General features: G+C 39.3%; 1 protein-coding gene across 11 annotated transcripts in view; it reads right to left on the minus strand.

Annotated features, from left to right (window-relative positions):
* The window catches only part of LOC148847443 (UDP-galactose/UDP-glucose transporter 5B-like), a 39743-nt gene that overhangs the window by 6159 nt on the left and 17766 nt on the right, over positions 1 to 15818 (minus strand). For all 11 annotated transcript variants that reach the window (XM_088949707.1, XM_088949713.1, XM_088949712.1 and 8 more), the window contains one exon: positions 6146 to 6258. In XM_088949707.1, the coding sequence (XP_088805833.1) occupies positions 6146 to 6258 (113 nt within the window). The remainder of the gene's footprint in view (positions 1 to 6145; positions 6259 to 15818) is intronic.

The following is a 15818-nucleotide window of genomic DNA, read 5'->3' on the forward strand; positions in this document are numbered from 1 at the left end:
ATTTTCGTTTGATTAATGGAGCCATACAGAAGTGAGTTTAAGCAAGTGCCAGTTTCTGGCCTTGGCTCGGTAGATTCTATTTTGACTGGTGTGACCACAATCAAGCTAGATGGGACAAATTATCTTGCTTGGGCACGGTCTATAAGAATGTATGTCTATAGTAGAAGAAAACTCGGGAATCTCACAGGTAGTAAAGTGAAACCCGAAGAGACATACCCTGAATTTGAGAAATGGATGCAAGAGAACTATACTGTCATAGGATGGTTGTTCAATTCTATGCAACCTCATATACGTCAACATTATCTCTGGATGTCTTCGGCTAACGAGATATGGGACAGTGTTACTGAGACCTATTCACAGAAGTTGAATGTAGCCAGAGTCTATAAGTTGAAAAGTGATGTGAAGAACCTAAGACAGGGAGAGAAGAGTGTAGCAATCTACTACTCTATACTGAAATCCCTATGGCAAGAAATTAATGTTATGGAAACAATTGTATGGGAGAATAAGAATGATACTGAAATGTATAGGAAGTTGGTGGAGAGAAATAGGGTGTTTGAATTTCTCACTGGACTCAACCCTGAGTTTGACATCGTTAGGCAAAATATCCTGGCCAAAGATGAGGTTACTCTTTCCTAGGCATACGCTATGATAAGCAGTGAGGAGAGTAGGCGGCAGGTTCAATTGTAGAGTCCACCTACAAAATACTTTGCACATGTTGGAATAAAGCCAAAGGGTCCTACTGAGAAAAAGGAGCAGATATGTGAATATTGCAAGAAACCGAGGCATACAAAGGACACTTGCTGGAAGCTTCATCCTGAGCTTCTTCCTAATAGATTTAAGAATAACAACAGCTCTAGGAAGGGCAGTCAGGTAGGAAAGCCTAAGACAGCTAATGTTGCTACAGTACCTGAAGGAGGAAATAAGGAGAGCGAAGAAAAATCAACCATTGAGCAGTTGGCAGCAATGAAGGCGGATTTTGAAAAGTATGGGAGGCTGCTAAATCACTTGGAAGCTATTGTTTCTTCATCTCTCTTCCAGCAACACATCATCTTCATCTGCATTTTCTCACTCAGGTATTTATGCTTCTGCAAATCATGCTTTAGTTTCAGGTAATCATAAAATCCCTTAGATTATTGATTCCGGTGCATCAGACCATATGACCAGCCTGCCTAATCTCTTTTGCCCATACCACCTTCTCTCTGGTAAAGAGAAAATATCCCTTGCTGATGGGTCTCTTGCTCCCATCTCTAGTAAAGGGGATATAAAGACCTCTGACACCCTTTATTTATCCTCTGCCCTTCATGTCCCTAAACTTAATACAAACCTTTTATCTGTTAGCAGCTTAACTAAATCCATGAATTGTAGTATAACTTTTTTTCCCTTTCATTGTGTTTTTCAGGACCTGCAATCTCAGAGTATGATTGGGAATGGCCATGAGGCGAACAGAATATACTTGCTAGACACACCGGATAGAGCTTTTGGACCACCTCATGGAGTTGCCTTACGGTCAGTTTTGTCAGAGTCTATTGACAAAGTCTTGTTATGTCACTTTCGGTTTGGTCATTTGTCATTTTCTGCTTTGAGTAATTTGTTTCCAAATATGTTTAAGGGAGTGTCTTTATCAAGTCTTCATTGTGAGTCGTGTGAACTGGCAAAGCATTGTAAACATTCTTATTCAGTAAGCAATAAAAAAGCTCTTTCTCCTTTTCATATTGTTCACTCTGCGTGTGGGGGCCATATCATTTGCCAACTATGGGGGTTATAGGTACTTTATCCTTTTTATTGATGACTACTCTCGTTACACTTGGATTTATCTCATGAAGTCCAGGGATGAAGTACCAGCTATTGTGCAAAAATTTCATGAACTGATCCTCACCCAGTTTAACACTCGGATCAAAATATTTCGTTCTGATAATGCTAAGGAGTATTTTGAGAAAACCCTCTCCGCCTATCTTGAAACTTTTGGGGTTATTCATCAAAGTTCTTGTTCCTACACTCCACAACAAAACGGAATGGCGGAAAGGAAGAATAGACATGTGGTTGAAGTTGCTAGATCCCTCCTGTTTGCATCCCATGTTCCTATAAAATTTTGGGGAGATGTTGCTCTTACTTCTACCTTTTTGATCAACCGTATGCCCTCCCGGATTCTTAACTTCAAAACCCCCTTTAGCCTTCTCTTCCCGGATGAGGATATTTTTTCTCTACCTTTGGGTGCATGTTCACAGCCATCAAAGTCACAAGTTTGAACCTAAGGCTCATAAATGTGTTGATATTGCTATTTTTATCTAGTTAGTGGCACCCACTTTGTATCTCGGGATGTCACATTTTCTGAATTGACTCCTTTCTTTAGTATTTCTCCTGAGGGGGAGAAATCTGAAGAGCCCTTTGCTATGTCTCCAGTTGTTCCTCCTCCCATTCCTCTTGAGTCCTCTCATGAGGTGTCTACTTCTCCCACTGGACCTACCTTCGATATTCCTAATCCTCCTCCTCCTCCACCTCATTCTCCTACAATTCCTCTTCATCCTGTTCTCCAAAGGTGGTACCAAAAGCACAGATTCAGACATGGGCAGGTTGCTTCCACTCCTACAGAAGAGCTTCTTGCTCCTCCCATCATTACCAAGGTAACAGGTCAGCCTTCTTCTGACCCATCTACATCTTTCCCAGACCTTGACCTTCCTATTGCTCTCCGCAAGGGCTAGCGGAAGTGTACAACCCATTGTATCTCCAAACACCTGTCTTACAGCCTTCTCTCTCCTTCCTACTACTCTTTTCTTGCTTTTGTTTCTTCCCATGTGATACCCAAGTCCGTATCGAAAGCCTTATCTAAACCTGAATGGAGGGATGCTATGATGGCTGAACTGGATGCTTTGCATAAAAACCATACCTGGGATATTGTTGACTTGCCTAAAGGGAAGGAACCAATGGGTTGTAAATGGGTGTTTACCATTAAATATCACTCTGATGGATCTATTGAGAGGTTTAAGGCTAGGCTGGTTGCTAAAGGTTACACTCAGATGTATGGTATTGACTATCTTGAGACATCTGCTCCTGTAGCTAAAATGACCTTAGTCCGGGTTTTGTTATCTCTAGCCGCTACTTTTGATTGGCCCCTACACCAGTTTGATGTTAAAAATGCCTTCTTGAATGGAGACCTACATGAAGAGGTCTATATGTGTTTGCCTCTAGGGGTGTATGGGAAGGAAATGCAAGGCAAGGTGTGTAAACTGCAGAAATCTATTTATGGTCTCAAACAGTCTCTTCGAGCTTGGTTTGAGAGGTTCAGGGCTGCTCTTGTCTCCTTTGGTTACACACAAACTCAATCTGATCATACCCTGTTCTTGAAGAGAAATGGCTCTCTGGTGACCTTCTTGATAGTTTATGTTGATGATATTGTGGTCACGAGTAATGACACTCAAGAGGTCAGTAAACTAAAAAGATTTCTCAACTCTGAATTTGAGATCAAGGATTTGGGAGATCTTCGATATTTTTTGGGCATTGAAGTTGCTAGATCTAAGGATGGTATCTTCATTTCTTAGCATAAATATGTCCTTGACCTTCTTGCTGAGACTAGTAAACTTGGAGCTAAACCAATCTCCACTCCTATTGATCCCAATCATAAGCTTTCTGCTACAGATGGTGACCTTATGGTGACCTTTTATCTGATAAGGGGGTGTTTCAGAGACTGCTTGGGAAGTTGTTATATCTTTGCATGACTCGGCTTAGGATAAGTTTGTTTGCCATTCATCACATCAGACGAACAATTGGCTGATATCTTGACCAAGAGAGTTCCAAGAGGGAAAATGACACACTATATAAGCAAGCTGGGCATGATTGACATCTATGCTCAGCTTGAGGGGGAGTGTAAAGAGACTAGGCCGAATGGGTCCTAGTATCTTCTCTTGTAATATCTTTTCCTTTTCTTATTATCTGATGGGCCTCTCTTAATGGGCCTGTTATTTCTTTTTGTTTGATCTCTTTATGTTACTGCCTAGCTGGCTGCCCACTTAAGGGCATACTTGTAATTACTTTAACATTAATTCTTAATAAAAAGGATTAGAGAAGAAAAGGAAGATTATTCGAACCTTTCTTCTTCTTCCTCCTCTTTTTGCCATCTTCTTCTCTTGTACTGCTGCTCTTACTTTTCTCCTTCCTTTTTCTCTCTAATTTTCAAGTTTACACCTAATTTTTTAGGACTGATTTACAACTCATTGGAAAGAGACAAGTTGTGGCACAAGGTTATAGAGAGCATTCATGGATTGATGAATAATGACAGGATGCAACGGTAGCTCCTACATCAACCTAAAACTCTCCTTGAAAAGCAATAGAAGAGGCATATCCATTTTTTTTTCAATTTCATCAGGTTTGATGTGGGTTGTGGTTCTTGCCTCTAGGGTTCTTTTTTGGGAAGACCTTTGGCTGGGAGATACTCCTTTTTGTTCCCTTTGCCATAAACTTTACTTTCTAATTATAAGCAGCAAGATATTTCAAAATTTGTCATCTAGAGTAAGCCTATTCCACCCAAAATTCAATCTTTATGTTGGGAGGTTTTTCTTGGAAAGATAAACACCTGCGACATGCTTCAAAAGAGAAGGCCACATAAATGCCTCTCCCCTCATGTGTGCTATCTTTGTTATGTAAATGGTGAATCCCTTCCTCATTGATTCATTGTCCTTATGTGCTCTTTGTTTGGAAGTTTTTTTGCTCTCTTTTTGGTTGCAGATGGAGCACACCTCAGAATGTAGTGAGCCTCTTCAACCCAAAATTTCTAAGGCAGCTAACAAAAAGGGGAGGTAATGTGGAAATCCATTAGGGCGGTTGTGGTTGTGGACCATTCGGGAGGAAAGGAATGCAAATTTTTTTAATGAGAAGTGCAGATCAAAAGAAGAACTGGAGGAAACCATAAAGATAAAAGTTGCATATTGGGTAAAAGCACTTGAGCTTTTCCAAAGCTTCTTATTAGCTAATATAATGTGGGCTTAGAGGGAAGTGGCTTATTCCTATAAGAAAGAAAAATGAGGATGGAATGGAAGCCCCCAACTCCAAACAAATATAAGTTGAATTTTGATGGGAGTTCCATAGGAAACCCAGGATTCATAGTTATTGGCGGTGTGTTTAGAGACTCAGAAAACAAGTGTTGGCAATGTATTTAAGGCATATAGGGGTTGGCAATTCAATAAAGGTTGAGCTACTAGTACTTCTTTGGGGGTTAAAACTAGCCAGAAAAGCAAATTTTAAGAACTTGGAGGTTGAAGGGGACTCAAACCTGGTGAAATCTTGGTCTAACACTAGGGGTAATGCTCCTTCGATTTATACACATTCCCTGCAAGAGATTGAAAGCTTAGAAAGGGAACTCAATGCTTCTTTCACATGGATCAGAAGGACTGCAAATGGGATGGCTGACTTGCTAGATAAAAAAAGAAGTTTACAGGCATCAACTTTTTTGGGCATTATTGTAACACACTGTGTAGTATTGACTATGCTTTTCTGTTTGTTGTAATCTGTATCCAGTTCTCTCTTTAACTTATAAAACTAACCTTTCCTTGCTGATAAAAATAGTAGGTTTTCAATTGACAGGGAGTTTTTTTTTTTTTTTTTGATTGATAATTGTAATTGACAGGGAGATGTTATCTTTGTCTAGCTGAAGAGGAGAGTGTGATCTCAAAATATGTCTAGGGGTACTACTTTTGCCTTGTCAGTCTTGACATGTGGAATCCAAGATCACCTAAAGAAATTTTTGGTTGTTGGCCTGTTTTAAGAGGAAATAAATGGGCAAAGATTGTGTGGAGCTGCATGCTTTTTGCCATTTGTTGGGAATTTGGAAGGAAAGAAACAGAAGAATTTTCAAAGGCAAAGCAAAAAGTAGGGATCGAATTGTTTTTTGGAGCAGGAAGAGAATTGGTCCTTAGTTCTTCAAGAATTAGAAGGAATCACTAGGGAAGATTTAGATTGTAATTTTTGGGCTTTTTTTTTTAATCCATAATGTGGAACTGAAATATTTGTATTTTGGTTTTCTTATGTCTTTGCTTGTACATTTTTGCTCTATCAATAAAACTTTATTTTTTATTTATTACCCAAAAAAAGTTAGCACCTAATATAAACATAAACAATCAAAACTGAATGATCGGATGCAACTGGAAGAACATACCACTTAAACTGAGAACACAAGAACACAACGTTGTGTAGAATATTTGGTTGTGTATTTCCATATCATAGCCCTTAAATAATTTATCTTGGAATGTGCTTGTGAAACCATCAAACCTATTTATCAAAAAAAAAAAAAAACATCAAACCTGTTAAACATAAGAACAGAAATTAAAAGGCAAAATTTCACACACTTCCCCAAAATATGACATGAGTAGTAAAAGGAACACAAATAACATCAATATTTATGAACAAATCAATTCATGAGGTACCAAAAAGGACATGTGTCAAAATAATAAAAAATGATTTAAGCACTAATAATTTAATAATAGATATCGCATTAAACAGAACATGATGGTGAAAGGGTTCATATAGCTAACCCCATCTAGTTGGGATAAGACTTAGATGATGATGATGAATTCATAAGGCACCAAAAATGGAAATTGATGTAATTCATCCATGTGTTTGTGCATGTAGCTAGGCCATAAGGAAGTACCATGTTTGCAGCATGTGTGCATGTGTAGCTCTTAGATGCACTTTAATGTTTCTAAAACAGATTTCCACTTACCACAACTGAAATAAAACATGTAAAGATGTGAAGCATTCCAACTTGTGTACTTAAATACTTATCTAAATTGGAGTTTTTTAAATCAGCAACTATGATTAAAGGATTTTATTGAAGATGTACGAACAAAGAAAGGAGGACTTCTTCATTAAAGGACTCCAGGACCTGGCATTTCCCATTTAAGAGAGGTTTTTGTTACTCACAGAGCGGCGATATCATCGGCCAATCTAGGGACCAGCTGAATAAGCTGTTTGGTCTAGAGACCAATGACTTCGCTTCTCTAATTTGGCAAATGAAATCCATGGGCCTGCCACTAAAAATATCATCCATCCAATGAACGCCTATAATGAAACCAGAACACAAGGATGCAAAAGCAAGTATGAGATCTTGCAAAGAGAACTCGGCATGCAAAGAATTTTCACCACCACCTGGCCCAGAATAACTTTACAAACTTAGTACCCAAGGCATCTCTCTAAAGGCATCCCCTATAAACAATTCTTATAAACTGGAACTTCCATAACTTTTTTTATCAGCAAAAGGGCTTCATTAATAATTAAAGATTTAAACTTACTACAACTGTTGACAGATCCAATGCCCATCAGTAATACCGTTTACAAGTATGCCCAGAAAAAACTTTACCTATCTACTCCCTGTTTAGCAAATGCATCTGATACTCTGTTTGCAGTAATTTCCACAACTGATTTTATCAATAAATATAAAGTAATTTTTATAGTAACTATAAAGTAATATATCAAATAGATACTTCGTAAGAAACAAAATAGTAAATACATACATTTGCAAAAAAGAAAAATGCTAAATACTATTGCTAGTGGCTCAAGTGCATTTAAGTCAATATATTCCAGGTAAAATAATATAGTATACCTGTGTATATACATAAAGAAAAGGTCTGTTAGTTTAGTCATTCATCAAAAAAAAAGTCTGTTAGTTTAGTCATCTAGAAAAGAAGCCTAGAGAACTTAGGAATGCAAAAGGCCCCACGTTCCCCCCTGTGCCCTATACTAGTCTACCCATGGGAAATTTCAGCTTGAGAACCGTTGCCACTTGTCTGAGAATAAACTCTTTCCTGTGGGCCTTTTTTGGATCAATAACCATGATTTTTATTGAGAAAAGATAAATACTGATTAGAAATAGAAGAATGCAGTCAATGAGAGATAAAACCTCTTATCTCTCCCCAAAAGAACCTTTCTTTTTTTGTGGGCCTTTTTCAAACTAAATAAACTTGACGGTCACTAATGTCACTCAGGGAAATTTCCAATATTAGATAAGGTGTAGGACTACAATGAACTGAAGGACCAAACATGCCATTGATGCAGGAAAGTGGTAAAAAATGGCCATATAGGAAGTTCTGAAATTTTTATGTATTTTTGTATTTTTAGACAGTAGGAATGATTCCCATGTCACAGAGTGAATTAATTTTTTTCTTTTTAAACTTGCAAGCAGCCATTACAACTATAAACAGCCCAGTGTTTTAAAAGCACAAAGCGCAAAAAAAAAGTGCCCAAGGCACAAAGTGAGGCATGCACAAGCAAGGTGCAATATTTTTAAAAAATAATTAAAAATGCATGAAAATGCAAAAAAAAAAAAGAGGCAAGCCCAAACAATTCCATGCTAGGGTATTAAATTCCTAATTCATACTTAAAAAATTGGTTTTATAATTCACTTATTGTTCCTTATCTTTTAAAAATGTCATTTATTACGAAAACTGGACTTCCAAAGTTTGGCTACCATCTGGCAGAGTCTGAAGTGCAGATGCTTATTGAAGCTATGGGAGAGTTTGTGGAGGTAGGCCATTGGAAAAAAGCTTTGAAGATTGAAGCTAAGGAGCTTCTATTTGAGGAACTGAGATTAAATGGTCAGCTGAGCTTGAAAATCAGGGAAGCAAAGAGAGGGATGGTGCTGTCAGAAGGTTTGGGGATAATTGAAGGGTTCAAGGAGTTTGTGGAAGGTGCAAGTAACAAAGGCAAACAAAATACCTGGAAAGAGTTTCTCTCAGAAACTGGAAGAAGGTTTGTTGTAGAGTTTAAGGGAAACTCTAAAGGTTCTTTTAATTCTTTGACAGAATTTTTTGGCAAGGGTAGGAAGCAGATGGTCTGTTTCCCAGAGGGAAGGAATAGTCAGGGCTGGAAGGCAGTTCATGGGATCTTATGTGAACTGCTGAAACGTTTGGGTGCTAAAAGAGGAGTAACAGTAAAAAGGAAGATAAGCAGTTCTACTAGTTCGGTGAGCAATAATAAGCAAGAGACTCTTATAGTGATAGCTGGGGCAGGTAAATACAGAATGGGAGTAAACATACAGAGAGGAGATTGGGAAAGTAAACTGATAGTTAAAGCTTCAGCTCACATTCTAGACTGGAGGAAAGTTGCAGATCTGTTAACAGCAAGCTTGAAGTTGAAGAGTACGTTTATTTTAACACCTTCTGAGAAAGACGAGGCTTTGCTGGACTTGCTTGAGAATAGAGTAGAAATTGAGGCATTAAATATCCAAGCTGAACTCGGAAATCTCACATTATCAAGATGGTGTCCGGGATCAAACTCCAAAGATTTCTTTGTTGAAGATGGAGTGCTGGTGCATCTCTTAGGCCTTCCCTTTCACTGGTGGAAGCAAGAAACTGCTGAAACCATTGCTCTGATGTGTGGAGGATCACTAGGGGGTGTCTTTTGGGGAGACCTTTTTTCAGCTTCCATTTAATTGAATGGAGTAAAACCTGAGGAGATTCCTCGGAAGATAGAGGTGCTAGTTGAAGGACAATGTTACTCAGTGTGGCTGGCTTCATCTGTTGAATCTGTGATTTGGAAAGAGGCTCGTAGGGAGGGAGATGAGAAGGTTGAAGAAGAAGAACTGCGTGGCAAGAAAGGATTGGATGATTCAAACAAGAAAGGCACTTTCACTAAAATGGAAAAACAAATGTTGGAGAAACAAGAAGGTAGAATTCAGGGGATGGGTCTTATGCGTGTGGAAGCAGTGAACAGTCTGGAGGGTGGCAGGTCTTTTGCACAGGTTGTAACTGGTGCCAATCTGGCTTTCTTAAACAAGGAAAAGGGGTTGGTCCAGGGAAGAACTGAACCTAGACCTGGTAAAACCAAACTGAGCCTGGGGCTGGGCGTGCGTGACCCTTTTAAAAGTCATGTGAAGTTGCGGGTTATTAAGAATGGGCCAAAGCCAAAGCCCATGTGGAATGATACTGTTGTTAATAAAGGCCCAAATGGGTCAGCAGGCCCGACCCAGTCATTTAAAAAGCCGCATGAGCCCTTAAAGAGGCACGTGACTGGGGTTATTACTAAGGTAGACGACAGAAACCGTCTATTGTCGTCTTCCTCAAGCTCTTCAACTTCTGAGAAGAGCTCTTCCCAGGCCGCTGTTTCGAAGATGCCTCTCAGTCGGCTAGCTCTCTACAGTGGCGTCCAGTGAAAAGAGCTCAGCAATTTTCTCCTGATCGTCATAATCCGCGCTCTGTCAAAAGCAGCAATTCAGAGAAATGTAACCTGAATCTCTCGTCTGATGAGGAGGATTGCTATGTTTCGGATTCTGAAACTGAGGATACTTTGAGCCTTGGCAGCATCGACCTCTCTCAAACAAAGGACCCATTTGAAGATGACAGTCTAAACACTGAAGTGCTGTTCCTAGAGGAAGATGGTTGTGGCTCTTTGTTAGGATTTCAAGCAGCAGCTCCCTCCCCCCCGCCAGGATGTACTTCACATAAGATTTGTTTGGGTTCAACGGCTGTTACGGAAGTTGCACAGGGGACATCTACTCCAACAAACAAATCCACTTGTGGACTGCAACATGCTCAGGCTATCTATCTAGGGGATCAGAACTAATTACTGTTGTTCCACGCAGAATCAACGGTTAGGGGGCAACCCTCAAAGGTAGCTTCGGCTGCATTGGTTAACACAGACTTGATTGAACCTAAACAACTTCCAAAGATCAATCAATCAGGGGAACCAGACCTAGATTCAATACCTCCGATAGCACATTCTGCTCCTGTTCCCACTCTGCCAGTTCCGTTTGAGTCAGGTACGCCTGTGGATTTGTTTTCTGGTACTAACAAGGGTCCTATGCCTGTAACAGGTACTTCGGCCTCTCAGCCAGAAGGAATGGCCAATGGAGGGGAGAGTGGGAATGTGGCTAAGGGTTGTGGAGAAGAGGAGGGGGAGTCTTTATCAAAAAGGAAGCAGGAAGAAGAATTAGAGAGAATATGGGAGCGAATTTGTGCTCTCTTGGAGGATTATAAAGAGAAAGGAGAGCAAATGGAGGTTATCCCTACAAAATTGGAACAGAAGGAGGGGAATAGAGAGAGTTTTGGAAGTGCTGGAGTAGATAAAAGTAGGAAAACAAAGAAAAGACCAGAGGTGGAAAGGCTAATCTCAGATATTGAGGGTGATATTGAGTTTAATGGCCAAGGGGAGAGAAGAAAGGGTCTCAAGTATAGGGGGGTAAGGGTGTTTGGGAGGGAGTTCTACTATTTCCTAATGAAAATCATAAGCTGGAATATGAGGGGTTTAGGAAGTGCAAGGAAGAGAAGACTAATAAAAGAGATGCTTAGAAGGGAAAGGCCTGATGTGGTTATGCTACAAGAGACAAAATTAGAAGGGATGGATAGAAGGTGGGCTAGAAGTGTGTGGAAATCAAGAGGGATTAGTTGGGCTTCAACTCCCTCTTGGGGAGCTTCAGGGGGGATAATTACCTTGTGGAAAGAAGATGTGGTAGAAGCAGTTGAGGAATTAGTAGAGAGAGGAATGGATTGTGGGACGAGTTGTATGGCATTCAAGGGTTATGGGAAGGTCCTTGGTGCTTAGGTGGAGATTTCAATGTTATTCGGTTCACAACAGAGTCAAATAACCCTCATCAATCCATCACTACTAGCATGAGGAAATTCAATGATTTTATTAACTCTTGTGAGCTGAAGGAGATTCCTCTTTTGCAAGCCAATTTTACCTGGTCCAACTTTCAGGAGAACCCAACATGTTCGAAGCTAGATAGATTCTTGTTCAATGAAGCCTGGGAGAATCAATGGAGGGGGTTGATGGCTAAAGGGTTACCTAGAGTTACTTCGGATCTGCCCTATTCAATTAGGAAAGGAACCATTAGACTCTGGACCTAGACCCTTTAGATTTGAGAATATGTGGTTGACTCACCCAGACTTTGTAAAAAATATTGGGAGTTGGTGGAGTGAAGAGCTATGGGGGGTGAAGTGGAAAGGAGTTAGTTTTCATAGAAAACTAAGGAACTTGAGGATAAAATTGAAAGCCTGGAATAGGGAACAATTTGGGAGGTTAGAGGATTTAAAATCTTCCTTGTTGACTCAGATTGAAGAATTGGACAAAAAGGAATCCCAAAGGACTATGAATGCACAAGAACGGGAGTTGAAATGGAATTTAAAGAAGGAATTAGAAGAGGTCCTGCTGCGAGAAGAGATTTCATGGAGGCTAAAATCAAGGTTTAAATGGATCAAGGAAGGAGATGGGAACACAATTTTTTCATGCGATGGCCAATGGGAGGAGGAAAAATTTTGTAGGACAACTTGAGATTGATGGAGAGGAAATCTCCTCTCAAGAAGAGATATCCAGATGCTTTGTAGATCATTTTAAGTCAATTTTGAGAAGACCTCTTGATTGTAGGGTGGAAGTGGGTGGTCTAGATTGGCTACGTCTTTTTGAGAGGGAGAGGGGATGGCTGGAAAGAAATTTTGAGGAAGAGATCAGACAAGCAGTTTTCCTAATGGATAGATGTAAGGCTCCTGAGCCAGATGGATTCACGATGGCCTTTTACCAAGATTGTTGGGACATAGTTAAAAATGATTTATTTGAGGTCTTCAGGGAGTTTGAGGATAATCATGTTGTTAACCATGGAGTCAATGCTACTTTTGTAGCTCTTGTTCCCAAGAAGGCTGTTGCTAAACATCCTAAGGACTTCAAACCAATCAGCTTGGTGACTAGTGTTTACAAAATTTTGGCTAAGGTCTTATCCTTAAGGATTAAAGCGGTACTTCCCTCTCTAATTAGTCAAGCTCAAGGTGCGTTTGTACAAGGTAGACAAATACTAGATCAGATTTTGATAGCTAATGAATGTGTGGAGGAGATGAAGAGATCAGGTAAGAAGGGCTTTGTTTGCAAATTGGATCTTGAAAAAGCCTAGTGGACTGGAGCTTCCTCTTAGAGGTGCTAAGTAAGTGTGGATTGGGGAAAGATGGTGCAAGTGGATCAAGGGTTGTCTCACTTTTTGCCATTATTCTATCCTTGCCAATGTAGTAGTTAAGGATTTCTTCCCAGGTTGTAGAGGCCTAAGACAAGGTGATCCACTCTCCCCCTTTTTATTCACTCTTGTTGCTGATGTGTTAAGTAGATTGATATCAAAAGCAGACAGGGAGGAGGTTGTGAGTGGTTGGAGAATAGGAAGAAATAGTGTGCCTGTGACTCACCTTCAATTTGCAGATGATACTATAATCTTTTGTGAAGGAAGCAATTTGAGGAAGGTTGGGAACCTTAAGAATTTAATTAATTTTTTTGAAAAGGCCTCAAATCTAAAAATCAACTTTGAAAAAAGTTCTGTAGTGGGAGTCAATATGGATGCTCAAGAAATAGAGGCTATTGCAGGTTGCTTGGAGTGCTCCACCTCTTCCTGGCCCTTAACTTATCTAGGTCTTCCGCTAGGAGGTAACCCAAAGGAAAGCCGCTTTTGGATCCCTGTTGTGGAAAAGTTTGGTAAGAAGTTGGCAAGCTGGAAAAAGAATTATATCTCTGTGGGGGGTAGAGTGACTTTGATCAAATCCACACTTGCTAATCTGTCGGTCTACTTTTTGTCTGTCTTTAAGATTTTTGCTAGGGAAGCTACGAGGTTAGAGAAAATGATGAGGGACTTCTTGTGGGAGCCGTGGCAAGAGAAGAAGGATCACCTGGTTAGATGGGAGATAGTCGAAGTAAGGAGGAAGGAGGATTAGGAATAGGGAATATCACTTTCAAGAATGTAGCCCTTCTAGGAAAGTGGTTGTGGAGGTGGCCTTTAGAGAGGGAGAGGATATGACATGAAGTGGTGGCAAGTATCCGTGGCTATTCCGGAAAAGGTTGGGATGCAGGGGTATCCAGACAGGTAACTCTTGCAACACCTTGGAAGGCAATTCATGGCATCCTACAGTTCCTATGCTTTGTAAGGTATGATGCTTGCTCTGGGACTCGTACTCTTTTCTGGGAATACACTTGGGTGGGAAATTTGCCCCTTAAGGATCTGATCCCTTCTCTCTTCTCTATTTCCCTTTATAAAAAAGAACATGTGTCTTCCTTTATTTTGCCCCCGTATATCCCTTTGTCGACAAATTGGGACCTTGGATTCCCTTTATAAAAAGTATTGGTAGTAGTAGTAGTAGTAGAAGAACAAGAAGTAGAAGAAGAATATATGGAAAACGAAAATGTGCTGATTAGATAAAATTTTTAGTTCTTCCTTACTTATTGGTTTAAGTCTTTGAGGGTTCAATACAGCATTTAGCAATGTTTGTGTTGATTAAACCCTAATAAATGAGAAAATAATAAAAATAAATTAGTATATAAATACACAATGATTATTTTAGTTTAAAAACGTCTATTTTATAATTATAATCTCAAAAAAGAAATAATGACAAGAGGAAATTCAAGTGCCTGGTGCGGGAGATGGAAGTTAAGACATGTTGGATTAAAAGATCAGCTAATTCCCTAGCTGACGGTTTAGCTAAACAAGGGGCAAAAAGGGATTCCTTGTTTTGGGCTAAGTTGTAACGTTAGTGTCTTTGTATTTTCTTTTTTCCTTTCTTGAAGCTCTTTGTGACTCTTGGAAGATAAGTGTGTTTGTCTTCCACTTGTAAATTTTCTACTGATGAATTAATGAAAGTGTTATTGATAAAAAAAAAATAATCTCAAAAAAGAATGAATAAAAAAGTATTTTATAGTAGGAAGTAGAAAATTGTTGGGCGATTAGGCGAGGCGAGCCTCAAAGGGCGCCTTGTCGCCTAGGCGTCACCTTGACAACTATGGGAAGAATGAATGAACAATGGCAAGGAGGGTCCTTGGAGCACTAGATGCTCGCCTACACCCAAGTCCTTAAGTATGGATTAAGAATTTAAGACCCTAACATGGACTTGTTTTCTGCTTGCCTCAAGGGGTTTGGTTGGAGCTTCAGTAGTGGAGCCCCAAGCCCAGTCACTGTACTTAAAAAATCAAAAAGTGCACAATTTAACCAATGATTTGAAAGGCACACAAGCGAGCTTTGCTCACCGAAGCTCCTAGAACCCCTATTTGCTAATGTTGTTCATTCATTCATCCTAATAAAATATCTTCTTAAAAGGCAATTAAGATTATAAAATCATTTTTTCATATGGATTAAGAATCTAAGACCCTAGCATGGACTTGTTTGGGCTTGCTTCAAGGGACTTGGTAAAAGATGGCTCATAGAATCAGGAATGCAAAATGTTTTACATAACGTTAGCTATTTGAAGTAATGCAATTGGGAGAAAAATGACATTGAGGGCTTTGCATGCTTGAATATGTTTTATATGTTTCATTTTATTTTTAAATTTTCATTTGAATATGTTTTACAGATTATGTTAATGTATTTTACTTTTAGACAATAGGTTTTTAAAACATTTATTTTAAAATTTAAGATTATATTTTTAATTAGTATTATATTTAATATTTTTTTTATTATTATTTTTTGAATTTTTTCATTTTTATTTTGTTTGGCACTTTTTGCATTTTTGCACCTTCCTTTGAAAATGTGTGTGCCTCACCTTGCGCCTTGTTCTTTTAAAACATTGAATTTAACCGAGGTGCACACCTAGACTAAGGTACAATGCAGGCCAAGCAAGTGCCTCTATAAAGTGGCCAAGCCCACGCTTAAGTGAGGCACAGGTCTTGAAATGTGTCTTTCCTATGTGCCTAAGCACCTGAGTCGTGCCTTTTAAATCATTAAAAGAGCCATGAATTCTTCATCAAAAGTTGTTCATTCAACATTCTCTAAGGGCTAGAATTGATCCAAGTAATATTTTCTTAATTTTTCTTTTTCTGATAAGAACAAAAAACCATTTCATTACATGAAAAGAGTTCGCCTAACCACCCACAAGAGATAG

The sequence above is a fragment of the Nelumbo lutea genome, chromosome 6 (assembly GCF_056320005.1).
Source record: "Nelumbo lutea isolate HS-2025 chromosome 6, American lotus-T2T, whole genome shotgun sequence".
NCBI lineage: Eukaryota > Viridiplantae > Streptophyta > Magnoliopsida > Proteales > Nelumbonaceae > Nelumbo > Nelumbo lutea.